Source organism: Anoplophora glabripennis, unplaced genomic scaffold (genome assembly GCF_000390285.2).
Source record: "Anoplophora glabripennis isolate ALB-LARVAE unplaced genomic scaffold, Agla_2.0 scaffold5, whole genome shotgun sequence".
Taxonomy (NCBI): Eukaryota; Metazoa; Arthropoda; class Insecta; order Coleoptera; family Cerambycidae; genus Anoplophora; species Anoplophora glabripennis.
In genome coordinates this window covers 401,281-427,760 of record NW_019416525.1, presented here as the reverse complement: position 1 = coordinate 427,760, position 26,480 = coordinate 401,281, and the positions used below count along the sequence as shown (strand labels likewise).

General features: G+C 33.9%; 5 protein-coding genes across 5 annotated transcripts in view; 3 read left to right on the top strand and 2 right to left on the bottom strand.

Moving 5' to 3' along the window:
* Positions 1 to 16,986: 16,986 nt before the first annotated feature.
* On the top strand, positions 16,987 to 17,969 carry LOC111691673 (60S ribosomal protein L36-like). The gene is made up of 3 exons (XM_023454853.1): positions 16,987 to 17,102; positions 17,212 to 17,471; positions 17,833 to 17,969. Exons 2-3 carry the CDS (start codon positions 17,213 to 17,215, stop codon positions 17,967 to 17,969), a joined length of 396 nt encoding a protein of 131 aa, XP_023310621.1. The 5' UTR covers positions 16,987 to 17,102; position 17,212.
* Positions 17,970 to 19,641: 1,672 nt separating this feature from the next.
* Positions 19,642 to 20,244, top strand: LOC108907376 (60S ribosomal protein L36). Its single transcript, XM_018711031.1, has 2 exons — positions 19,642 to 19,757; positions 19,867 to 20,244. Exon 2 carries the CDS (start codon positions 19,868 to 19,870, stop codon positions 20,201 to 20,203), a length of 336 nt encoding a protein of 111 aa, XP_018566547.1. The 5' UTR covers positions 19,642 to 19,757; position 19,867; the 3' UTR covers positions 20,204 to 20,244.
* A 230-nt stretch (positions 20,245 to 20,474) lies between these two features.
* LOC108907372 (phosphatidylinositol N-acetylglucosaminyltransferase subunit C) lies at positions 20,475 to 21,936 on the bottom strand. Its single transcript, XM_018711027.1, has one exon. The coding sequence runs from the start codon at positions 21,847 to 21,849 to the stop codon at positions 21,001 to 21,003; it is 849 nt and encodes a 282-aa protein (XP_018566543.1). The 5' UTR covers positions 21,850 to 21,936; the 3' UTR covers positions 20,475 to 21,000.
* A 95-nt stretch (positions 21,937 to 22,031) lies between these two features.
* On the top strand, positions 22,032 to 22,883 carry LOC108907373 (glycine-rich selenoprotein-like). The gene is made up of 4 exons (XM_018711028.1): positions 22,032 to 22,156; positions 22,210 to 22,294; positions 22,349 to 22,480; positions 22,626 to 22,883. The coding sequence occupies exons 1-4, from the start codon at positions 22,138 to 22,140 to the stop codon at positions 22,729 to 22,731; spliced, it is 342 nt and encodes a 113-aa protein (XP_018566544.1). The 5' UTR covers positions 22,032 to 22,137; the 3' UTR covers positions 22,732 to 22,883.
* Positions 22,884 to 23,870: 987 nt separating this feature from the next.
* Positions 23,871 to 26,480, bottom strand: part of LOC108907346 — a 12,753-nt gene continuing 10,143 nt past the window's right edge. Inside the window, exons 5-7 of the mRNA XM_018710988.1 lie at positions 24,732 to 24,969; positions 24,480 to 24,673; positions 23,871 to 24,424 (exon numbers count right to left, since the gene is read on the bottom strand). Of these exons, the coding sequence (XP_018566504.1) occupies positions 24,327 to 24,424; positions 24,480 to 24,673; positions 24,732 to 24,969 (530 nt within the window). The 3' untranslated portion in view covers positions 23,871 to 24,326. The remainder of the gene's footprint in view (positions 24,425 to 24,479; positions 24,674 to 24,731; positions 24,970 to 26,480) is intronic.

Here is a 26,480-nt window from a genome sequence, read left to right as displayed (position 1 = left end):
GCCGAATTTGCATAGAGAATTTCGCCGGAGCCGTTAATGTTGTGGAGAACTAAAAATGGCGGCCGCCCGGAAGAGGTAATTAGCTAACCCGGAGTAATTGCTTATTTCCTCCCGGCCCGCTTCGATTGATTCGCCCCGCAGCAGCGGCTTTTACGGCCGGAGTCGAAAGTGTAAAATGCAAATTGTTTCTTTACGGCAGACGCGATATAAAAGGCCTCCTCTGATTGGGAATAAAAATAAAATAGATCTGTTCGAATTTCAATTTGAAAGTGGGCGGGATGAGGTGCAATCGATGTCTACTTGATTCGCTCGTCAGTTTCATTTTCAGCTAACCTGATCTTATTTGGATTCCGCAACCAAATAAACTTAAACTGCCAGTTTAAGTTGCCACAAGAGCAACCAAATATTTGCCATTTCTCTGGATCCACTATAGTCCAAGCATTCTGTCACGGATTAATGTTAAATTTGCAGAAATTATTACCTGGACAAAAAAAATATGACCGTATAGAAAATTAAATTTTCTTCTCCAGCCCTCAATTCGAATTTTAGAAAAAAACTTTATTTACATTTTTTATGTAAAATTTCCTGTTCTTTCAAATGGAGCAGTTAATTTTTTTTTTAATTACATATTTTTATATATTTTGCAAAAACTGTAATTTTGCAACTAATTTGTTAAATAAATAATTTAGCGTACACTCTACAGTTGGTAACTTTTTATATGTTGTTTCTGACAACTTTACAAAGCGAAAAATAAAAAGTTCTCTCTTCCAGTCATTTTCGCGAAGTCAAAATCTATCTTGACTCCACTAGAGGAGTCGTGTTGCGCGTTGTACTACAAATCTAAAGGTTTTAGGCTCGAAACCCAACAAAAAGGGGATATCAAATACTACCTTTTCTTTTCCAAGTTTATTCTTACGGAGAAATGGAACGAACGACAAAATTTGACAACGTTAATATTTTCTGTACAAAATTTAAGACCTTTATTTGCGATATTTGTTACTTAAACTTTCGCGAAATCTGGTTACGGGCTTCCATCCGATTAGACCGAGATAGAACGAGAAACTTCACGACCATGTTTATCCATAAACATAACTTATTAATTCCCTGGAAATTCATACTTTCTTCAAAGTGGATGAGGCGAGTCTTGAGCTCGCCCGATTATGGTAATAATTAAAATGTGTAGCACCGGATGAATCCTGTTCGGCGAGTAGGTTTCATTAACATTTAATTAACCAGTAACCGGGTGAGCAAGAACATGGAAGTTTAACACTTAAGAATTAATGAGTACGACCGGCAGAAAAAGTTTCGGATGAGCGAGCCGGATAGGGTGATAGAGGGGCATGCCCTGCCAAGTGGGGCGACGATTAAAACTTTATTTAACATCGCCGGTAGAAATTAATAAAAACAATGTTAATAAGCGCACTCTTGGAAAGGCTGTGGATGCTAGAAAGTTTCCTACACTCTTCTCATCAACAATAAAGGACATATACCAGACAACAGACTAACAGAGGAAAAGATAAGTAAAAATTAAAACTAAAAAGGCTCGTTGTGACGTCACTTAATCACTAAACCTTAGTACTCTTAATTTATATATTTTTAATACATGTATACTTTTTATGGCTGATTTGCTTTATTCTCGACAGCCTGAATAGTCCAATTAACTAAGCCTTTAAATCGAAATTTTGTCAACTTGGCTGAATTTTTGATATGAGTTAGTTTAAGGTATATTATAACAATAAGTGAGAGTAATTTTTTGTTCAACCCCCGGCCAAGGGTGGAAAAAGATAAAACAAAGGGCTTTTTCAAGATAACTCAAAAAGGGTAAGAGCTAGAAAAAAAAGTTTTTCATGAAAGTTGTAAAGCAGACAATTCTACATAAAAATGGTCTCTTAGCTTTTTCTTGTACTATTAAAATTAACAGAGTTAGGGAGGCTAGAAGTTAAGGGAAGATTTCAGAAATTTAATTTTGTTAAATCATTAAAATTAACGATTAAAAATTTGATTTTTTGTTATAACTTTCTTATTAAAAATTAAAAAATATATCTATTTCTCTGAAAAGAAAAGTTACATATTTTAGAGCAGATTGAAAAAAAAAATTACAAAATTCAATCATTTTTCTGTTTGTTATGATTTTTTTTAAATTTCTGAAATCTTCCCTTAACTTCTAGCCTCCCTAACTCTGTTAATTGTAATAGTACAAGAAAAAGTTAAGAGGCCATTTTTATGTAGAATTGTCTGCTTTACAACTTTCATGAAAAACTTTTTTTTCTAGCTCTTACCCTTTTTGAGTTATCTTGAAAAAGCCCTTTGTTTTATCTTTTTCCACCCTTGGCCGGGGGTTGAACAAAAAATTACTCTCACTTATTGTTATAATATACCTTAAACTAACTCAAGAATATCAAAAATTCAGCCAAGTTGGCAAAATTTCGATTTAAAGGCTTAGTTAATTGGACTAGAAGCTGAGATTGTCCTTAACCGAAATCGTTTCCCAAGGGAATATTAAATTTCTTTGACGGACGTTTTTATTCTCTATTACACCACACTCAGAAGATTAAAAACGCTAGTTTTATGCTTTGTTATACTGTAATAACCGTCTTTATGACAATATTAATTATTTATTTAATAGTGATCCGAATTTATTTTTCATGGTAAGGAAAACTTTAAGCTTTTCTTGATTAAAGTATAAAACTCTATAGATATAAAATAATTGGGAGATAAAAGAAAGTTTTGTGTCAAACTTGGGCATGGAAATAGAGTTCACGGTGTAGCAAATACAATTTTATACCATTTTCTCTATAAATCGCAAAAAAAGTTGTTACTTTAATGAAAGAACAAATTTTGATGTTTTCGACTACTTAAACGCAGTATATCTATTTCTATAAATCTATTATTACTTGAATCAAAGTAGATGATTTTATAAAACCATGTGTTTTGACAGTTAACAGAATTAAATTTTTTTTGTGACCTGCAAAATCATATAAACTGCTTTAACACAAAAGAACATCTTTTGCTGATCAGATCTGCTTTTAGCAAAATTATTCAACATAACTTATGAAACTGTTAACTAAAATAGACCATGAGATTTTCCAGTTTACGGACCAATATACAGTAAAATTGTTTTAATTTGGAAATTGGTCTTGATAAGACAGTAAAAGTTGATTAGAAATGATAAAAACAATATTTTTTAATAGTACATATTCAAAATCTAGCCGGGTGGCACCTCTAATTACGAACTGTTACTATTGGTATACAGTGAATATAGACAAAATGCTACGGACGCAGAAAAACGTAAGCGGATCATTTTCCACTTCGATTTCCATTGCCCAACTGCTGAAGGGTTTATAATTCTCGATCAAAGAGTATACTGGTCACTGGTCAGTTACAACCTCAAATGGCAATATCGAACGCTTATTGTAATGTGTCATATGAATTTATGACTCAAACATCTTCTTGTAAAATAAGATTAATGTTTATTTGTTTGGTTTTTTTAACCTTTTCGCTTCATATTTAATGCAAGTAACAAAAGCGGATCATCCCACTTCTGATTTCAGATCGCGGGTTTTCATATTCAGAATCATGAACGGGGCATTCATATCTCATTGGCCACGATCATATCGTAGATTTCACTTGAGGGTTATTGTCGCCTCCTTACCGTTTCGGAATATCTAATCCTTCCCAGTTCTCGTCGAATTAACGGGAAATCCCGCAGAAGACAGGCAATTTTAGTGGTAATGTGGCGCGAGTCGGTCTTATATCATATATATTGGACTCTTTTCGATTGCTAATACTGTTTTATGGCATCGGTTCTTACGTGGAGTCAGTGTCGTCTCCTTGAGGTCTAGAGTAATAATTAGGGTCGTTTTTATAAGCGACCAGTCTAGTAAAAAATTGAAGGTGAAATAACGAAGCAATAAATCAGAATAATAAAGACATTTCCCTTGGACGACAAAATGAGACATCTAACAACGCGTCCTCAGATAACTATCTCTTATACGATTCACAATTTTTGTGGTGAAACCCGGGCCAAATCCATGCAAATGACGCCATTATCTAGGAGGGTCTATGACCACCTTATCCCGGACCCGTAAATTTGAGCCTAATTTGTATTAAATGCGTATCCCGTAACCCTCTCCCTACATATGGAAATTCGCTGTAAATAAATCTACAATCCGGACGGCGTTTTCGTTTTATTGCGCCACTTTACTCGGCATTTAGACCTGATTCAAGGATTTCAATCAGGGAGACACATTTATTTTATGGAATGCATAAATAATTCAGGCGTTTACTGCCGGAGGAACGGTCGGGGTTTTTCTCTTAACTTATGCTCTTAATACCCGTGGAAAATCGGTAAAACGCTTGCAAAATTATGTTAATCCCAATTTCCCGTCTTATCAACTCAACGAAATAAAATTATTACAGAATACTCCTTGTCCTATTTTGCTCCTTGACATTTTCTTTCTTCTCATTCTTCTTCCTCCTCCTCCTACTCTTCTTCTTCTTCTTAGATCTGGCTCACAAACTTATTAGAGAAGTCTGAACCTTTAATATCATAATTTGTTTTTATAGAAATGTATGTTATGTTTTTATATGCGGAGGTTTACCCTAATAGTTCAATTTCTTCTGCTCGAGCTTTTATAAACACCCTCTATAAACAGCTACTGTAAAAGCAGTCATTCTACCAGACTGTAACTGTTTTTTTTTCAGCGTCACATTTTTGCTTATCCAAAACAGTTTCCTAGTCATTTTAGTGCAAGGATTTATTTAATTCATTGTTAAAAATGTTTTGATTTGCGGCAAAACACCCTCAAAAATCGAGAATTCCATGGCACACTTAAATATTTTAGGAAAAAGTTTAACAAAAAGGGATTTATTTAAATAATATTGTGGCAGGTATTAAGTCCGAGGATCAGCTTACGATGCTTTCAAATGACGCCAACGCCGATATTATTTCCGTCCATCAGAATGACAATGGAGCATCTGCCGCCGGTCGTCCATTCCCGTCCTAGGGTCGACGAGCGGGAAAAACGATGCATTTGGAAGGAGTGTGGCCGGGCGCACTTTTCTAATAAAAGGCGACAACTATTATAGGCCCCGTAATATCTCCCGGACTTTTGGAAGTTTCTTCCGGGCGAACCAGCGGTTCCTTTATTACATCTGGAGGACGTGCACGCTATTGGCGCAGTGGCGTACATGAAGGAAACTTCGAGAACCTGGTGCGGATCGCATTTTCTAGATAAATGTGGCTGAAGGCTTCTTTCTTGGCATTAATTGAACTCAGCACTAAGAGAACTTCTAGAAATCGAAAACTGTGTATTGTAAAACTATTAGAAAATAGAAAATAGAGAAGTATTAGTTTTTACGGTTGGTACATATTGATTCGACAATGGTTGATACAAGTTTAAATTGTTAACAGCGTAACCGATCTATTTGGCAACTATTCTTTATAAACCATTATTTTTAATCGATTTGTTTTCTTCAATTTGTTTTGTTTTTATTTTCTTAAAAAATGTGTTACTTTTTCCGACTCTACGACAGACTTTTTGTATTAAAATTCAAACTACTGGCGTCAATGAACCATTTTAAACCCTGTTTATTGCTATTTTTGTTATATTTGCAGACTTTGCTACACCACTGGCTCTTCTGTACGGCTCTCGCCATCTTCACAGATATGTGTACGAAGCAGAGAACTAGGCGGATATTGTTTCATCTGAAAGTTGGAAAACCGAATACAATATTGTTTGATTGCCCAGAGTTTGAGGGCGAAGCTGGCAAACTTATGAAATCTACGTTAAGGTTTATTGTCTTCAAGAAAAAGCCCGGATTATTAATATACAGGGTATTTTGTCAAATTTACAACGTTTCTAATTGTATATGTCTTTACAGTTGCTAGAAAAATAGTTATAGTGCAAACTTCTAAAGTAAATATAGTTTAATAATATACCCAAAGAGGTTTTTTCTTTTATTTTTGCAATATTACATCATTTAAACTTGATGTCAAAGTGTAAACGTATACCGCCGCTTCCAAGGAAGTAGCGAAACATTGCCGCAACCCGCAAACGACTCACTCAACTTATCAAATGACACTTAGACCATTTCAAGAAGAGCGCCAGAAGAAAGGGCCCTAGCCGGCGGAGCCCAGTCAGGACAAAAGGAGGTCCCACAAAGCGCCTACACCGGCCGCATTTGCGGTCGGGGTAGACGACGGATGGGGCCCACCTACGAAGGCTGTCCAGGCCTACACGAGATGAGGCAGGATAAAGAGGGATAATCCCCCTCGATTCCAGATCATTGAGGCCAATTTCTAGCCATAGAATAATGGCGCGCTTAGACCATTGAACAATAACTCGGATTACCATAGATATCACGGAAACAGAAAGTGTTGATAAAATCTCATACTATGTTACCCACAATTTGCAACCAGCGCCCTCGCTAGCGATGCGATGAACTACCTTACTTGATTTCAGTTTTCTCTATTATTTTCATTTGACTGGACATCCCCCTGAGTATACCATAGCCACTGTAAGCCCTCTGTAAGTATACCTCGCTAGCCACTTCTCTATTACAATCGATAATCGATTTTTTTATTTCAATTATATTTATTACAATTCAGTAGTGTAATTAGACGACGCAAAAAGCATTTCCTCATGACTTCATCTTATTCACAACAGATATTTATTTAAATTAGCGCGAGAGATAAAACAATTAACGGCGAGCGTCGTGCACCATCAAATTATCCACCGCTGCGGCCCTAGGGAATCTAAAACCACCTTAAATTCTACTTTGTCTTAATCTAATACAAGTCCCGAAACTCTAAAGTTGAACGTTTCATTGAGAGGGAAGGAATTTTGGCAGATTGTAAATCCGACGGAACAATGAAAATTTAATTGGAGTCCCCTTTCGGCTGCCAGTGGCGCACCTGCCAGTTTAATTCTCTATCTTTTTCTAAAAATAAATCCCATACGAACCTAGGTTCGTAAAAGCAGAACACATAATAATATTTTAATAATTTCTACATTTAATACTTACAAAACTTTGCTAGTAATTCTGCATTTCACTTACCAGTGCCGTAGATATAGAAAGGCCCCTGAATCAATTCCAAAGACCGCGTTTAACACTGAACAAGAATATTATGAATTTCTTAGAGTGCCTTTTGGACTAAAAAACGCACAGGTAATTTTCAGATGATGGACTGCGTTGTTCGCGAACACATCAACAAAATTTCATCTCAAACTCGCATCAAAATTGAATAAAATTGACCAATTTTAAGAAACGTAAATTTAAAAGGTCAGATACACGTGTCGAATTGTTTAAGAAATATCCTATTCCTAAAATTCCAATCTCCCAAATCTCTAGAGCGTCTAAAGAGAGAAGGTCCGTATCCCAAAACGCATAAATTTTTATGTTGATTCTTATCTGAGAAAACTTCCGTTAAAGTTTGTGCACATACTCGAAAAACATCCTGTATATTGACCTATTTTGTACACGAAGGAATAGTTTCCATTTAATGGATCCGTAGATCGAAAGAGGCGTGTTAAATTTTATAATATATGGGATCTACGGTCTTCAAGATAAAATCCAATATCTCCCCATCACCTAACTTCTAATCATCCCCCGCACAATGGATGTCTACGGCACCCTAGTCCGTCCGGAGACCTCCCCGGGCCATCGGTCTTTGTGCCCCGATTTGATTACGTATCTGGGTTGCTTATACGAAGATTAAAGGAGTCGGCTGAGGCCGAGGATCGGCAAACTACAACCGTGAGGCGGTGTTGCGGTCTAAATAGTTTAAAGGCTACCCCTGCGACCGGAGGAATCCGGGATATGCCCGGATGGAGCGGAGCGGTATTGGATTCGGCGGAATAAAAGTGCTTTGTTTCTCAGGAGTTCACGTCGCTCTTGATGCATGTTTAAAATCGGTATATCAAGAACATAGATAGCATTTTGTCGAATTTTTTTTACATAAAGTAATTTTTTTAAATATTTTAAATTTGATTTTAATTCGTTAACTTTCGACAAATTTCGTCGCTGTGGAGTTGACTCTATTTGGGGAAAAGAACTTGCCAGTCCGAAACCAAATTTTAATTTTTTGCGCCAAACTTTCTGAGATCAATCAAATCAATTAAAATGAGTAAGTAGAAAAGAATTATTTAAAATCCATATTATTTCACACTCAATAAAGAGTCTTGGATATATTTTATACATTCCTATTTCTATTTAAAATTCTCAATATAGCCTAAGCTGTTGCCATCTATGAGTAGACTTCCAAATGAATACAGTTTCTTTATGTAACAGATTTCTATACTACTGATTGACGAAATCGATAAAATCTCATCTAATGGTCGCTAGATGTCACAGGTAAGATTATTTTTTAACTTTTCAAATTCTATATAAATTTCTTATTCTAAAATTTCTGTATAACAAACTTTTCTGATTATCTCTTTCAAAAATGTATCAATAATAAATTTTTTTCAAACACAGGTTACAATAGTAAAAAGTATCGTATGCAGTAAATCATATAACGCTTTTACTGTACTTCTACTTATTATTTACTTTTTTGTATTGTGGGAAACGAAACACAAAGAAAGAAAGCTCCAATATAACTCGAAATAAGATTTAAATTTCGATGATGTACATACATCATAGCAATGTATAAACAAATACTTATACAATGATCATGATCTGTCTCTCTCTCACTCTGATTTAACAAATGTTATAGAGAAAGATGGAGAATTTGCAAAAACCGCACTGAACGGAACACGACTGAGATTCCTATCGGCGCAATAACGCAACCGAAAAATTGCACAGAATCGGTTTCAGAAAATTTTGCATTTTTTAAAATAATTATACCTACTTTATGCACTTAACCGAAAAATACATACAGGGTGTTTGGTAAATCGATGCATTCCTTGCAGAAGGTTATAGTACAAGCGATTTGTGATATATTTCCTTAAGGTGGTCATATTCCTGGCCGAGAAATAGTGAAATGTCTGGCGTTTTTAGGTACTGAAATCTTTAAAAGTAAAACGTGTAGAACAAAAGTAAGCACAACAATAAAATCCTTGATGTTTTGTTTATTCATTGTTACCATTTAAATTTACTCAAATAAAATAATAACTAAAAAAAGCGTTTGTAAAACATGACTTTGCTGTTATTCTAACCACACATTTTAATAATTATTTTCACGTACTTATAAATAAAAGTAAACAATTTTATATGTAGGACTAAGCAAGTAAATGTTATAAGAATATTTACATGTGGAATTATATATAAAAAAGTTAGTAATTTCGTAGATTTTAGTACATAAAACCTTGATGGTTTGATTGTTTTTTGCACCTGTTTATTCGTTTTATTGCGGCGTCTTTGAAAATACTCAGGCGGCATGACATAACATTCCTATTATTTGATAAGCTTTAGATTATTCAATTATTAAATGTTTGAAATTATTTGTCTTTGCGGAAAACACTATTTAAAGAATATGGGACCCTTAATATACCATATTTCCGATCTACAGGGTGTTAGAGTTTTAATAAATAAATGCAAATTTATAAATATTGCGGAAACCGCTCAGATTATTTTAATGAAATTTTACAGGCTTTGACAGTTAACAACAATACATGTTTTACGATAAAAATATTGTTTTCAGTTTTATCAGTGGCGTGCGCACAGCCATGCCTCTAGATATTGTTAAAGAAAATAATGATACGCCACTGATTTTTCTTAAAATAAAATAGCAGAAATTCACTCAGTGACAGCTATTATTAATTTTGTCAAACAATAACAAAAACGAGTTCAGAGCCAACTTGCTAATTTCTATTTAGATAGTGAATAGAGAATCTAAAAACTGATAAAAAAATTTTTAGAGTGATGTTAACTGCGAGGAATAATAATTTTTTGTAATAAAATTGGTGCAAAAAAGCTTAGTCCATAATTTCTGCTATTTTTCAAATTATTGAAACCGGATTATGCCATGCAATAAACCGATTTTATTTTTTTTTACTCAAAAACGGTGCGTCATAAGAAAAACAGTCGAGATACCTTTTCTCTTCCAAATTAAACAAGAAATTAGAAAATAATTTTTATTTTAAGAAAAATCAGTGGCGTATCATTTTTTTCTTTAAAAATATCCAAAGACGTGCCTGTGCGCACGCCACTGGTGAAACTAAATACAATATTTTTATCGTAAAACATGTATTGTTGTTAATTGTCAATGCTTGTAAAATTTCATTAAAATATTCTGAGCGGTTTCCGCAATATTTATAAATTTGCATTTTTTTATTAGAACTTTACTACTATAATCTCCTGCAAGGAATGCATCGACTTACCAAACACCCTGTATGTAACCAATATGTACCTTGTAGTCCTTGTACAAATATTGTGTATGCAAGTTATTCGTGCAAATAAGAAAAAACAGAGGAGTATATTCATAAGATGAATTGAAATATACTAACAAATTGAAGTCGTTTTCTAGGAATTACACACAAACAATGGAATTACTTACAAAGATTTCGAAATTTATCACTCCACAAATTCACAATATCATGCAAAAAGAAAACTTACCATTAAACTTCAAACAGCGTGTCTAACTCTCAAACCTCGAAGAATCCCGACAATATCCTGGCACATGGCACATTCACTCGCGAAACGGATATCAACGAATTTAGTCACTAAGTTGATCACGGTGATCAACATTAGCCCGATTAGTCACTTATAGTCACTAGACTAACACTAACATTCTTTCATCACTAAAACTAATGTAAAATGTCCTATTACGCTGCATATACGGAAAACTGAAATAAAAATATTATATTAGACTTGAAAACATAACTATATTTTCTTGTAGAAGTATACAATGAGTATAGGTACTCTTATAAAAAAATTATAACATCATCTTTGTTTGGAATGTTTTTTTTTAACTCTGAACAAGATTTAGATTTATGTTAAAGATTTATGTTAAAAAAACGCCGCTAATACATTTCTGTCTGGCTTTTGGTAGATATACATAAATTGTTCTTAAAAATATAAGTTGTGTTAAATCATTGGTTTGATGGAGAAATATAAGTATTTAAATATGCAGTGTATTAAGATGACTTTTGGTAATAGAAAAATAAATGTTTATGTACGACATATATTTTCTGTAGGATGCTGTAGCAACAAGTCGAATTCTAACCAAGTCATATAGTTATTGGATGAAACCTATTCTACTTTGTGGAATCGATTTGAAAATTGATATTATAATTCAAGTTATTGAACTCCATCAAATCGGTGATGAAATATACACTTCAGTAATAAACGTAAGTGATGTTTAAGATCATCACATTACGAAAATCTATGACTAGTAAGTATACAACAGATAAATTTATCATAAGTTTACAGCTGAGACCCAAACAAGTAGATTTTTCATTTACTATAATCACGGTAAGTGCAGAATACAACCAGTTTGCATCAACGGTTTTGCAAAAATTCCTCAAGGAGTGGCAGAATACTAAAAGCTCCTAGATGCATCCAGTTACACTGGCCGTTGCTTGAGGAGGACGTCTGCGTCTGCCGCCTTTCTCGCTGACAGTGGAGCTGATATTCAAACAGTTAAAAGACATGGATGGCAGTCAACTAGTGTGGCTGAAGGGTAGCATCGTCATTAAGTTGAAAATTTCAGAAATTATATTTCATCAGCAAGGTAAATCAGTGGAAAAATATTTCGTTGGTCAGCCCATTCAGCTGTTAGGAATATTAGGCAAGTTTTAATACAGTTACTAAAGGCAGTTCAGCGAAATGTGTAACTAAAGAAGTTTGGCCGAACTAGTCCCACCATTCGCCACCATTAATAATTTATAATAATATCACATTTATCATTACACTATGTGGGCAAACAAAATTATAAAGCTAGCCGTGGAATCTCGTCCGGCGTCAACCGAAAATATGGAGTACCTACATAATGGAATAGCCGAAGTTTGTATTTTATATTTGCTTTTTTTACTTACCTACAGAAGGAATCTTTTCAGCTCTCTTCACCAACTTGTTCACATCTATTTATACAATGTTCTACTGTATACTTGCCCGTGATACAATATAATTATTGAAATCGAAATCACGATTAAATTTTAAATTGCTAAACACAACAGTACGCCGAGCTTCTACCAGACTACCAACTAGAGATGTGTTGCGATAATTTACAAATATTTTCAATCTATTTTTTTACAAAATGAAATTTTTTCAAGGAAATAATATTTCACTAATGGTTAATATAAAAATTTGTACAAACATTACCTGTCCTTTTGTCGCGGCGCAACCATATATATATAAAACATATATAGCTCTATTCAACATCCACGTGAAGCAAACATTGTGAGATAGATGTATACAAATCTTGCATAAGTCTATCTCTCAGCTGAGCATACTAGTTTTGCGCAAGTGTAGGAAGCTCAATATGATTGGTGGCATACGACCAATAAAAAAGCCTAGCAATAGAGCGCCAACTTTTCAAATCTGAAATGGAAATTAAAATATTGATGTGATTCTAATAATTATACATTGGCTCAGGATTTTTTAAATACAAAACTTATGATCAAAGAAACATAATACTTCTTTCTTTATTGGAGTTACAAACAAATAAAATGATTGATTTTAAATGTGAAACATGGCCCAAGTAGTTTTAAAATTATTCAACATTCAAAGTCAATTCTAAAATTCCCAAATTCTGCATGAATGTGATCAGATGATTATTTTTTATTAAATATATGGTGATTTCTAAATTCACTGATTATGGATAACGTTGTACTGGATTCATATTTTAATTGAATGATATCATATGTTTAACTTTCTCGAGTGCAAAACACTATTTAAAATATTTATACAGTAACTATTTTGTTTGGCACCAAATTTTTGTTTTACACTAAAACAGTATATCTACATTGTAAAACGGATTCAGTACGTATGATCAATATATAAAACCATTTTTTGTTTTTTGAATGTTAGATACCTACGTAAATATGTTGATTTTTTTTTTTAATCACTAGAAAGTTATACTTACCCATGTAAATCGATTTATGTATTTTCATACAGAAATAGAACCCGTAATTAAAAATCAGATATAAATCTGCTTCGGTAAATTTATATATCAATTCAAAATATCCTATTTTGGGCGATTCGCTAGGTTCAAAACCATTGAAACGTTTTTTTTTTGTTATTCATATAATTTAGGAATACGGGATTTTTAAGGGTTTTAATGAAATGAGCAAATAATAATAAAGTCTTTATTAATCACAATAACAATGATCTAAAACTACTGGTTCTTAAATAATATAAGTTTGGTGTATTTTTGCCTTATATTTTCGTCTTTTTGTGACATTATTTTTGATTCGTGGAAAAATCGTATATCTAAAAATGTTTCAATAATTAATTTTAATAATTGAATGCGATGATTATCTAGAATATCGCTACACAAAATATGGGAATTCATCTCAACACAATCGAATGGTTTATGTATATTACGGATTACTTTTAATAGCAGTTCCTTTTTAATATTTGCTCTCTTTACTAAAACTGTTATATTCTGCCTGAATATTCTTTCAGCTATAAGACAAATGCGACACACTTCTTTCGATGGAAATAGAAATTTTCCTCGATTTTTAATATTAATCAATAATGAATCTTCATTTTTGTCCTCTACGAGTAATTTGGCACAAATGTGACACATTGTTTTATTTTTCAAAATTTTTTTTATGATAAAACCCGCTATATATTGTACCACATTTTCAATATAGGGTGAAAGAGTCCATAAAGTGCACACATAATCATGGTCAAATAAGTCAATATCAACATTTCCGTCGTCGATAATTAAGGGATCAGTATAATTCCTCTTTTGGGAAGTCACATGGAGTATTTCCACGCTGTCTGCTAAACAATTAGAATTAAATGAAGAACTAATTTCATGTCTTATTAGCAGTCTTTTGTATGCACTTTGAAATTGTTTGGCGTTGGGGTTATTATTAAAACCGCCTCTAGCCCTGATCGCACTAAAAAAAGTTTCTATGAAATCTTGGGATAATTTATAAGATAATAAATAATTTTGCCCCAAGCCTTTCAGTGTTTTATATAAATCAAATATGTTTCTCAAACAGATTATGAAACCCAAAAATCCAGTTTTCCTATTGGTTTTTAAAATTGGAATACCAAACTGATTTTTTATTTTACTAATGTATTCTTCAAACAGTTTTGCATTTTCAGATAAAAATTGATATGAAATTTCTTCAATGGGAATATTAAATTTTTTTGTTAATTTTGTTCCTTTTGTTCCCGCACGTAATCCCTCATCTAATTCTAATTGATGTAATTTTGTAAGGAACTCCCAAGAAACCATGTCATTATTATGATCATATAACATTTTTTTATCGCCTAGAGTATTACGAACTAATTTTAGCATATGACATGCATCCCAAAAAATGATTATTTTTTCATGTGTTGCAGGATTAATAATTCATGGTTTAAAGTTTTTACTATAATAATCAAAATTTGCGCCAAGTTGAACACACATATTTAAATTAACAGAAGCACCATCGAAAGTTACGGAAAAAATTTGTGCCCCTGTTTCTTTTATTAATTCAAAACATTTAACGAGGAGATTGGCCCTTTCGGAGCCACTCAACCCTTCAATTAAAAAGTAACCTAATGGCACCTTCCAATGTGCATTTATGCTAACAGCTAGAAAAACTAAGGCATTAGTTGCCACTCTTACATTGTCATTATCTTGAACCAAGTCTGTACCCATGTCTATAGCACCATAAAATTGACCATTTTCATAAACAATTTGTGACCTTATGGACATTTCATCAATTACTAAATTTATAAAAACTGGTGACTTTTTATTTCTGATGGTAATAGCGGAAAATGCTTCTTTCGAGAAGCCTGGACGACCATCGACAACACTGTACCACTTCCTCAAAGTACTCGGGTGTGGTAAAAGATTGTCCCAGGTTTTCCTTACATAATTGTAGGCTGCAGCTGAATAAAACTGCAGAGTTAACGCAAATTTCCTTATTTCTGGAGAATATTGTTTACCTCTCTTCGATTTCAATTTTCGGGAAACAATTTCTTTTATATTTTCTGGTAGATTATCCTATAAAATATTAACAGTATTTATAATAACACATATTTTAACATTTTCCATGCAACACAAAATCCTTTTTAAAGAAAAAAAAAAGTATTACTATTTTAAAAAACCGAACATTTTATGCATTATCATTTAACTTTACCATTAATGCCTCTCCACTGTTTTCCGTGATGAGATTTTTTTTCCTTAAATGACTAATTAAATCTTTTAAACTGGAAATCCGCTTCGCTTGTCTCCTATGTTTTTGCTGCATAATTTTAATTTTCCTGGATTGTTGCAAAATTTTCATTCTGGCTAGTTCAAAATTCCTTTTGGCCCGCCTTGGAGTTGACAAATGTGGGCTACGTACTTCAGACACATATCTTGGTTCTGGCAGTTTTCTTTTTTTAGGTGTTTGCCTGAAGTTTCCCGAAATATGCCACTTGCTTCTGCGGCTTCCACAACAATATGCGCTAAAAATGATGAATAATAAATTTTATGCACATTATCATATGACAATTATAATTGAATTTCTTTGACATGAACGACTTATTTTAGCCCATGAGCGTTTTAACCGTTATTATGATCCAGCAGGCTATAATGTGGCCGCTAGGTCATTATTTGTGCGTGTTTTAATGGTAACGCATCAATACTTACTCATCATAAATTAGAAATGTACATAAAAAAAATGTTGTTTTAAATATTAATAATAATCTTGTTATTGCCCCAAAATATAAATGAATACCCAGAATACCCAATTTCAAATATTGCCATAACCAAAAGTAATTGATACGACACCTAAGAAATTGACATCACTTCTCAAGCTTCAGATATTAGAGATTACAGAAACATATTTCATGTTAATTAGTTAATAATTAGTTTCATGTCAATAAACCGTTACGGTTGACCCCGTTATTCAATATATATCTATATCATTTACGGGATCATGCAGTTCAGTAATAATAATTGGAGCACTTACATGAATGAGGTCCAGGTTCAACTTCAGCCTGCAGTTGTGTTCCTGATATACGAGAACAATGTGATGGAGATGATGGTTGAATAGGTATTAAAATAGATGGAACACTATCACATTTCAATGTCAACCGATTTCCAAACTCTTTGGCACGAGGTTCTAAATAATCATGGGGTCTAAAATGGCCACAACAAATGTCCAGATTCGAGACGTCATCTGTAGTTTCATCTAAATTACAAAAAGCTAACCAAGCACTTCTTACTTTAAGATTTTTTGGAAGTCTAAAACAATTTAAAAAAATTTGATTATCATTTATTGATACACATTTAAGAACATACTGACCTATGAAGAGTTACCTCACTACTCCTTTCTCTATCACACAAATAACATTTCTTTTTGCGGCCCATTGCCTCCTAAATAAAAAATATTTATTTTAAAATTACATTTTATAAATACCTAGGCTCATTTAGAGGATAACTTTAATGTGTAGTGTAAGTACATTTATATATTTACATTAAACATCAAGTAAAGAAAACAATAATTTGTTTGAAACAGATTTGGTTATAGTCACAGAACATACCCCTTCTCACGCACGAAACGAATACAAATAAACGCCATTAACTTAAAAGCGAATAAGCGAAGACGAAGAGCCGGCCGAAAACCACTTGAGAAAACCAATCAGAAACGTGCATCATACGCATGAGCAGTTGGAGTCTGCTCAACTGAGAGACAGACTTATGCAAATTTCATATTTCCATCTCGCTCTGATTGATTCACTTTCCACTTATTGTTCATATGGGGAAGGAGCGATATATGTTTTATATATATATGGGCGCAACAGCCTACTCCAGCGACAACTGCGGATCAGCGCCAAAGTAGCAGACAGTGAAATCGCAACACATCTCTACTAGCGGAAGCATAGTATAAGCACAGAATAAATGTTACTTATTCTGTGGTATAAGCAAGCGCCATCTTCCCTTTTAGTGTTGACTGTCAGACTGTGAGAACACGCGGTCATCTTTATAAGATAATTAAGTATAAAAGGTACATTTATTCGCACATTATTCAAGTTAACGTTAATTATATTCATAATTCAAAACTGCAAAGTTCCTTTCCTATCACGTTCAAATCTAACCTTCAATTTCTGTTGTAGTATGGCCCCAAGGTACGAGATCGCCGTGGGCCTGCAGAGAGGCCACAAAACGACAAAAATTCCCTCAGGAAAGACCAAGGCAGACAAAGTCCGCCCCGCACGGTTGAAGGGGATCCAAACCAAACACACGAAATTCGTGCGCGACCTCATCCGCGAAGTGGTCGGACATGCCCCTTACGAGAAGAGAGCTATGGAATTGCTGAAGGTATCGAAGGACAAGAGGGCCCTTAAGTTCCTCAAGCGTCGTCTGGGCACGNCTTGTAAAATTTCATTAAAATATTCTGAGCGGTTTCCGCAATATTTATAAATTTGCATTTTTTTATTAGAACTTTACTACTATAATCTCCTGCAAGGAATGCATCGACTTACCAAACACCCTGTATGTAACCAATATGTACCTTGTAGTCCTTGTACAAATATTGTGTATGCAAGTTATTCGTGCAAATAAGAAAAAACAGAGGAGTATATTCATAAGATGAATTGAAATATACTAACAAATTGAAGTCGTTTTCTAGGAATTACACACAAACAATGGAATTACTTACAAAGATTTCGAAATTTATCACTCCACAAATTCACAATATCATGCAAAAAGAAAACTTACCATTAAACTTCAAACAGCGTGTCTAACTCTCAAACCTCGAAGAATCCCGACAATATCCTGGCACATGGCACATTCACTCGCGAAACGGATATCAACGAATTTAGTCACTAAGTTGATCACGGTGATCAACATTAGCCCGATTAGTCACTTATAGTCACTAGACTAACACTAACATTCTTTCATCACTAAAACTAATGTAAAATGTCCTATTACGCTGCATATACGGAAAACTGAAATAAAAATATTATATTAGACTTGAAAACATAACTATATTTTCTTGTAGTAGTATACAATGAGTATAGGTACTCTTATAAAAAAATTATAACATCATCTTTGTTTGGAATGTTTTTTTTTAACTCTGAACAAGATTTAGATTTATGTTAAAGATTTATGTTAAAAAAACGCCGCTAATACATTTCTGTCTGGCTTTTGGTAGATATACATAAATTGTTCTTAAAAATATAAGTTGTGTTAAATCATTGGTTTGATGGAGAAATATAAGTATTTAAATATGCAGTGTATTAAGATGACTTTTGGTAATAGAAAAATAAATGTTTATGTACGACATATATTTTCTGTAGGATGCTGTAGCAACAAGTCGAATTCTAACCAAGTCATATAGTTATTGGATGAAACCTATTCTACTTTGTGGAATCGATTTGAAAATTGATATTATAATTCAAGTTATTGAACTCCATCAAATCGGTGATGAAATATACACTTCAGTAATAAACGTAAGTGATGTTTAAGATCATCACATTACGAAAATCTATGACTAGTAAGTATACAACAGATAAATTTATCATAAGTTTACAGCTGAGACCCAAACAAGTAGATTTTTCATTTACTATAATCACGGTAAGTGCAGAATACAACCAGTTTGCATCAACGGTTTTGCAAAAATTCCTCAAGGAGTGGCAGAATACTAAAAGCTCCTAGATGCATCCAGTTACACTGGCCGTTGCTTGAGGAGGACGTCTGCGTCTGCCGCCTTTCTCGCTGACAGTGGAGCTGAATGCTGATATTCAAACAGTTAAAAGACATGGATGGCAGTCAACTAGTGTGGCTGAAGGGTAGCATCGTCATTAAGTTGAAAATTTCAGAAATTATATTTCATCAGCAAGGTAAATCAGTGGAAAAATATTTCGTTGGTCAGCCCATTCAGCTGTTAGGAATATTAGGCAAGTTTTAATACAGTTACTAAAGGCAGTTCAGCGAAATGTGTAACTAAAGAAGTTTGGCCGAACTAGTCCCACCATTCGCCACCATTAATAATTTATAATAATATCACATTTATCATTACACTATGTGGGCAAACAAAATTATAAAGCTAGCCGTGGAATCTCGTCCGGCGTCAACCGAAAATATGGAGTACCTACATAATGGAATAGCCGAAGTTTGTATTTTATATTTGCTTTTTTTACTTACCTACAGAAGGAATCTTTTCAGCTCTCTTCACCAACTTGTTCACATCTATTTATACAATGTTCTACTGTATACTTGCCCGTGATACAATATAATTATTGAAATCGAAATCACGATTAAATTTTAAATTGCTAAACACAACAGTACGCCGAGCTTCTACCAGACTACCAACTAGAGATGTGTTGCGATAATTTACAAATATTTTCAATCTATTTTTTTACAAAATGAAATTTTTTCAAGGAAATAATATTTCACTAATGGTTAATATAAAAATTTGTACAAACATTACCTGTCCTTTTGTCGCGGCGCAACAGCCTACTCCAGCGACAACTGCGGATCAGCGCCAAAGTAGCAGACAGTGAAATCGCAACACATCTCTACTAGCGGAAGCATAGTATAAGCACAGAATAAATGTTACTTATTCTGTGGTATAAGCAAGCGCCATCTTCCCTTTTAGTGTTGACTGTCAGACTGTGAGAACACGCGGTCATCTTTATAAGATAATTAAGTATAAAAGGTACATTTATTCGCACATTATTCAAGTTAACGTTAATTATATTCATAATTCAAAACTGCAAAGTTCCTTTCCTATCACGTTCAAATCTAACCTTCAATTTCTGTTGTAGTATGGCCCCAAGGTACGAGATCGCCGTGGGCCTGCAGAGAGGCCACAAAACGACAAAAATTCCCTCAGGAAAGACCAAGGCAGACAAAGTCCGCCCCGCACGGTTGAAGGGGATCCAAACCAAACACACGAAATTCGTGCGCGACCTCATCCGCGAAGTGGTCGGACATGCCCCTTACGAGAAGAGAGCTATGGAATTGCTGAAGGTATCGAAGGACAAGAGGGCCCTTAAGTTCCTCAAGCGTCGTCTGGGCACGCACATCCGTGCCAAGAGGAAGAGGGAAGAACTGTCCAACATCCTTACACAAATGCGTAAAGCACAGGCTACACATAAGTAAAATGTATTTTTTTTGTTACTCTAAATAAAGTGTAAGTTCTATTTGTTGTTTTATTTTTGTTCGGGTACAAATAACTGGAAAATTCATTATTTTGCCTTCAGATTAAATACCTTAAATTATTATTAAATATAACATGTTGGACTTCATTTTATAGGATTTTCTAGGGAAAAATATTTTAAATTTAAAAGTATCTCAGATAGACAAAAAACGTTTATTTACTAATTTGGGTTTTAACAGTATATACATTTTATCACTACAGTAACCATAACGTATGACATAAACATAAGTGAATAATAAAACCTAGTTAAATAGAAAAAAATATAATTTATATATATACATCATACAAACAGAGCAAGGTAAGTAAATTTTATTGCACTTTCCCTTTCTAGTTAAAATATTTCTATTTCGAGAGCCTTATTTATGGAGATTAAATTGAGTACTTGAAGGATATCTTATCGAACGTATAAGTACACAGACTGAACATTACCTACAGCTGCTGTTAAGTCTAAAATTTTGCTTATAATTGTTCTATTGATATATTTTTTGATAAATCTTTTTTGTGGTACCTGTAACGGTTTTAAGTACGATTTGCTCCTCCCCATCCAATACTTCCATTTTCAAGTTGAGACTGCAATAATGCATAGTCTCCCTTGTTTGACTTAGATTTTTACCAATCTTAAAATATTTAAATTGTGAAATATCAAGTTTTATTCGATATTGCAGCACCTGCAGATTTCTTTTTATTAACCTGTGATCTAGTAATTTCTAATCAGACCAGTTGATTTATTTCTAAAAACTCAATTAAAAGCTAAGCTATCTACATCGTCCACAACCGCCTCATCCCATGGTCCGTAAATATTATCCTTGTATTTCTGGTACCTCACAAAAAGCAAGGGACAAATCACAGTAACTAACGTAACCGTTACCACGAATAAAGTTATAGCAAGGCCTCCAATTTGATACAAGAAGTACGCATCAACAGACAGTAATGAGAAAGTCACTAAAACAGGTTTTTGAATTTCATGCCTCAGCAGAGGAAAAAGCACAAAGGTCTCCGTTGCCACGGTCATTAAAATGAAAGCTTCGTGAGCCGACGATAACCTGGAAGCCAAACAGATGGAAGCAAACACAGCAGCACTGAGAGACAAACTGTTTGAGACTATTGCGGCACTTACTCCATAGTCGAAAAATATTAAATGTACCAGCATCATGAAAAACGTGGTAGTGTAAATTGTGTCGGTACTTATAGTATCGGTTAAAGTGTGTAAAACTGGTGAAAATAACTGTCCGAACACTATAAACGTTAGTACTGTTCTCAAATCGTGTCCCAATTTTTGTCTAATACCCGCACTGAAAAATAAGAGGTAGTATATGAAACCAGAAATTGTCAATAGGCTGGTCCATTGGAATATCTTTGATGGTACAACCCACTTGTTAACCATATAGAAATATATGAGTACAAAAGCCACAACTGTACAGAACTCCTGCAGTAACAAATTGGCACCTAGGACGGCTTCAGTTAGTGATACTTCTTTAAAATCTATATTCTTCCGCAGATCCCTTAGAAATACTTTTTTATCTGTATAGTTATCCGGGTAGCATTGCTTCTCATACAGAACTTTCCTCCAAGGTTTTCTAGTAGTCATTTTTAGAAAGGAACTTGTGAGTGTGAAATATAAAAAGATCGATTTAAATAATTATTACTTAACCTCATTTTTCATTCAAATTTTTCATTTAATTTCTTGTAGTGGTATTGCCATTTAAAATGAAGTTAGGTACATTTTTGTTTATAAGTTGCACTACATACCTCACCTAACTTCAAGTTTATTATTGACATTTGACAGAATTATTTCTGACGTGTATTTTTATTTTCCATAAATTCGATATTAAAAAACCGTTCAGATTGTTTATAAATTTTTGTATTTCTATTAAGAATGGTATACATAAGCGGCGGTAAGTTAATCTAATTAAGCAGGAATTCAATGATTAAAAATACTTTTTTTCAGATGGCAGAGTATGTCAGAGTCCTCCTTGGAGTATGGATAGAGTAGTCAAAATATTTTATGGAATAATACAATTCATTATACTTTTGTAAGTTCGTGTAAGTGTGCAAATAGTAGATAAATAATGTAATACTGCTTTCAGTTTCCAAACCTTGGTCAGCTTTGATTCCGGTGATTCCAAACCAAATAGCTCCAGAGGATCTGGATCTGGAAGTTTCTTTAGAGGCAGTGGCGGCGGTGGTGGAGGTGGAGGAGGCGGTGGTCGTCCACATGGGTAAGTGAAATTGTTCCTTTTTTACAAACTTTAATGTTTAGATAATTTTCAATACATGTTTATATAAATTTTTGTTGCCCTTTAGGCTGATGTCAAAATACGATTTATTTATATGAAGTTTATCAAATTTCGCTTATCTTTTCAGACTTGGAGGTGGTGGCGGTGGCCCCAGATTTAGGACGATGAGTGACATAAATCCGCCCACGGTAAGAGGTGTTGGAGGATGTCCGGGAGGATCATGTGGGATGTGATTGTTAAAACTTCATAAAAATATATTTAAAATAAAAAGCAATTAAATATTAATTATAAAAACATAGCACTTAATAGATTTTTTTGTTTATTTGTGGTATTCATATTTGTGATTTATAAGATAAAAATGTTAAATAAAGTGATAGTAATGTAATTACATACGTAATTTTATTTACAGGGTAGGTACAACAAATAAAAATAAGAAAATAAATCAAAAATGAACAAAACGCATTTAAACAGATTTATTCAATAAATATTTTTTGTACAAACAATATACTGCAATAATAGTTAGTCATTGCAAAGTTTCATGAACTACAGAAAGGCGGAGTTTTATTTTTTGTGATACGATTGAAGAATATTAAAAAAATATATTAAATGTTGAATTTTGCACATATAAACCAAACTTATTTGTTTAAATGAAATATCTGATTACAAGGGTGTCAAATAGATATTTGTTTTGGCAATCTGCACAATAATTTGGTTTATAACATGGTGTGAATTAGTACAGTGCCCACGCGCATATGGTGACGTCACTTGAGAGAAAAGCTGACGCAGTCATGGCATATACATATTAGCACAAAAATGCAACTTTCTGTCGTTTTTCTCATAATCTAAAGCTGTTTCAGGCTAAACATCTTCATATCATTAATTTTGTTATGCAAAACTAGCAATGTTTCTTAAAACTTCGAACTTGATTTTCAGGTTAAGGTCTCAGGTGACGTCATGCGCAGGCAGTACGAAATTGAACTGGTTAACGAAAACAGCACTATTTTTCACACCACGGAACCGCTGCATATTTAAGCAATATTAAGTTGTTTTTTTTTTAAGCAAGAAGAGCGCCAGAAGAAAGGGCCCTAGCCTACGGGGCCTAGCCAGGACAAAAGGAGGTCCCACAAAGCGCCTACACCGGCCGCATTTGCGGTCGGGGTAGACGACGGATGGGGCCCACCTACGAAGGCTGTCCAGGCCTACACGAGATGAGGCAGGATAAAGAGGGATAATCCCCCTCGATCCCAAATCATTGAGGCCAATTTCTAGCCATGGAATAATGGCGAGTTGTTTTCTAAGAGTTTCAGATCGGAAAACTTTGATGTTTAACATTTTTTTCTTAATAGAAAGGTGAAAGAAATAAGAGAAAATATAAAAAAGAGAAAGTTTATTTCATTTAGAAATTGGTGCCATCAAATAAAATATTTTCATTTGTACCTTTACAAATTTTCTGCGGACGCCTATGGTAAACTATAATACTCTCTTAGGACATTATACATATAAAAATAACAACTATGAACAAACATGTGCATCATTAAAGCGATTATATATTTTTCCTCTACAACGAGCCGAAAGAGACTACCAAAAGAATATACATATATCCTTTTAGTGATTTTTAACATTTTTGATAACACTGGCAACTATTCGTGTATTGTAAATAATATTTATTTTCTTTAAATATAATAATTGCACTAAATATATCACTGGAAATCAAGTTTTACATTTAATTTTTAACAAAATTAAATCATTTATTAAGTATTTGGCATTAGCAGCCCTTAAATTCGATTACCTACGTAAAATCACATAGTAAACATAAACTACAGCTGAATTACTTTTTTGTGTCGAGTGGCAACACGACTAGAGGTTCGCATTTTTTCGGATTGCCAGCGTACAAGCTCCAAGTTCTGTCGACACAGTCAAAAATGCCTGAAAGAAAACGATCTGCGTATAAAAAGAAATTGATAGTGAAATACCTTCCTACCAACTGCGAGGGTAACCACTGGATTATCGGGTTGATCTCTAAATACGGGATACTGCACATTAGACTGGTCGCCGAGCATATTTATAACGTCTTGCTTGGTGCGTGGCGTAGGATATTTCGCGAATGTTTCCATTCTGCAGATGCTGCTGTTCTGCATTCCTTCATTGCTCTCTTCTACGTTCATGCGAAGATACCTGATGATAAAATACCATTAAAATACCCGATTATTTAAAAAAGTTGTAAAAATTTTACTTGTTACAATGCAGTATACTTTCGCCAGGTCCCGTCGTCAGTATATTCAGCTGCGACTCGTCAGACTTATCCGCGGGGGCCATTTCAGCGTTATGGAATACCCTGTCCCCTTCCTGGTTCAAAAAAGTCATGTTGATAGAACAGCCGTCTGCTGCGCCGCATCCTGAATCCCGCAGGATGGACTCCACCTGATAGAGGTTTTCGGCGGACAACATTGCTCTGGTAATGATGTGCCTAGCTGGAAAACAACGAAATGTCTAGATTTACCGCCTGAGAACGCAAATTACTGATTGTCTGCTTAGCCGCACTACCCTACCCGACCATAAACATGACACCACCCCCGGGGTTCACAGACGAGCCGGCGAAGCAAGAAGAGCGCCAGAAGAAAGGGCCCTAGCCGGCGGGGCCCAGCCAGGACAAAAGGAGGTCCCACAAAGCGCCTACACCGGCCGCATTTGCGGTCGGGGTAGACGACGGATGGGGCCCACCTACGAAGGCTGTCCAGGCCTACACGAGATGAGGCAGGATAAAGAGGGATAATCCCCTTCGATCCCAAATCATTGAGGCCAATTTCTAGCCATGGAATAATGGCGCGATTGTCTGCTAAACTCTAATGCCAGTATCTTCATTTATTCTGAATACGTAATCTCTAAACATTGTTTATATGAAATAATCGTTTGTGAATGGGATATTTGCGTACAAAAATGTGTAGCGTTTACTGAATATTATTCTTCAGTGAAGAATAAAGCCAACAGTATAAGCAGTTTACCTAAGAATTCTTTATATAATTTTTTATTTGATTTTAAATACTTTAATTCAACTTGTGACGTTCTATAAAAAGAGGAGAATGCTATTTTAGTTGAGCTCCCTATTAATAGACGGCGCAATTAAAGCATAGTTTAGCATGTTGAATTTGAATAACTTTTGTACGAGTGAGTTTATCAAAAAATGATAAGGAACATTTTTTGTAGAACGTTAAATTGCCTACAAAAATACGTTTCGGTCTTTTAAATCCGTCTATTGGTTTTTAAGATATAAAATTCTGAAATTGAAAAATAATTTTTCCCACGTTATTTAAATAGAAAATCGCGATGCACGACCTCTAAAAGTTAATATTAAGAGTTGCGATTTTTACAGGCATCTCTTCTCACCACCCTGAATCTATTTCAGAGGGATTTTGAAAAAATAGTCGATTTTTTGTATCAACCTAATATTCAATAATAGGCGAGCGGTTCACCCCTAAAAAAACAACATTAAACTTTTTTTATTTTATAGTGTATTTTTCTGATAATTTACATATTTTTTTTTCGGCGTGGTCAGTCAATTATTGTTATAGAAACAAAAAAGTTGTAAAAAAAATGACTCGCCGAATGGCTTTGAAAATAGTTTTTTATTGTAAAATGGACCAAATTAAACACTCCTTGTTCTTTGACAAAAATTCGAAAAACTCTTCGTTTCCGAAATATTTACAATTTAATGTGAAAAAAGTGACGAAATCGACAAACTTTCGGAATTTTTTTCTCAAAAACTACTGAACAGATTTTAATTCTAAAAAAGTATATTTTTTTGGTATGGGTCAATCATTTTATTGAATGTCTAAAGCGAGTAAAAAGATAAAGAAAATTATGATACTTCAAATTTAAATTTTACAATAAACATAATAATAATTATTATTATTATTATTATTATCATTATCATTATCATTATCATTATCATTATCATTATCATTATCATTATCATTATCATTAT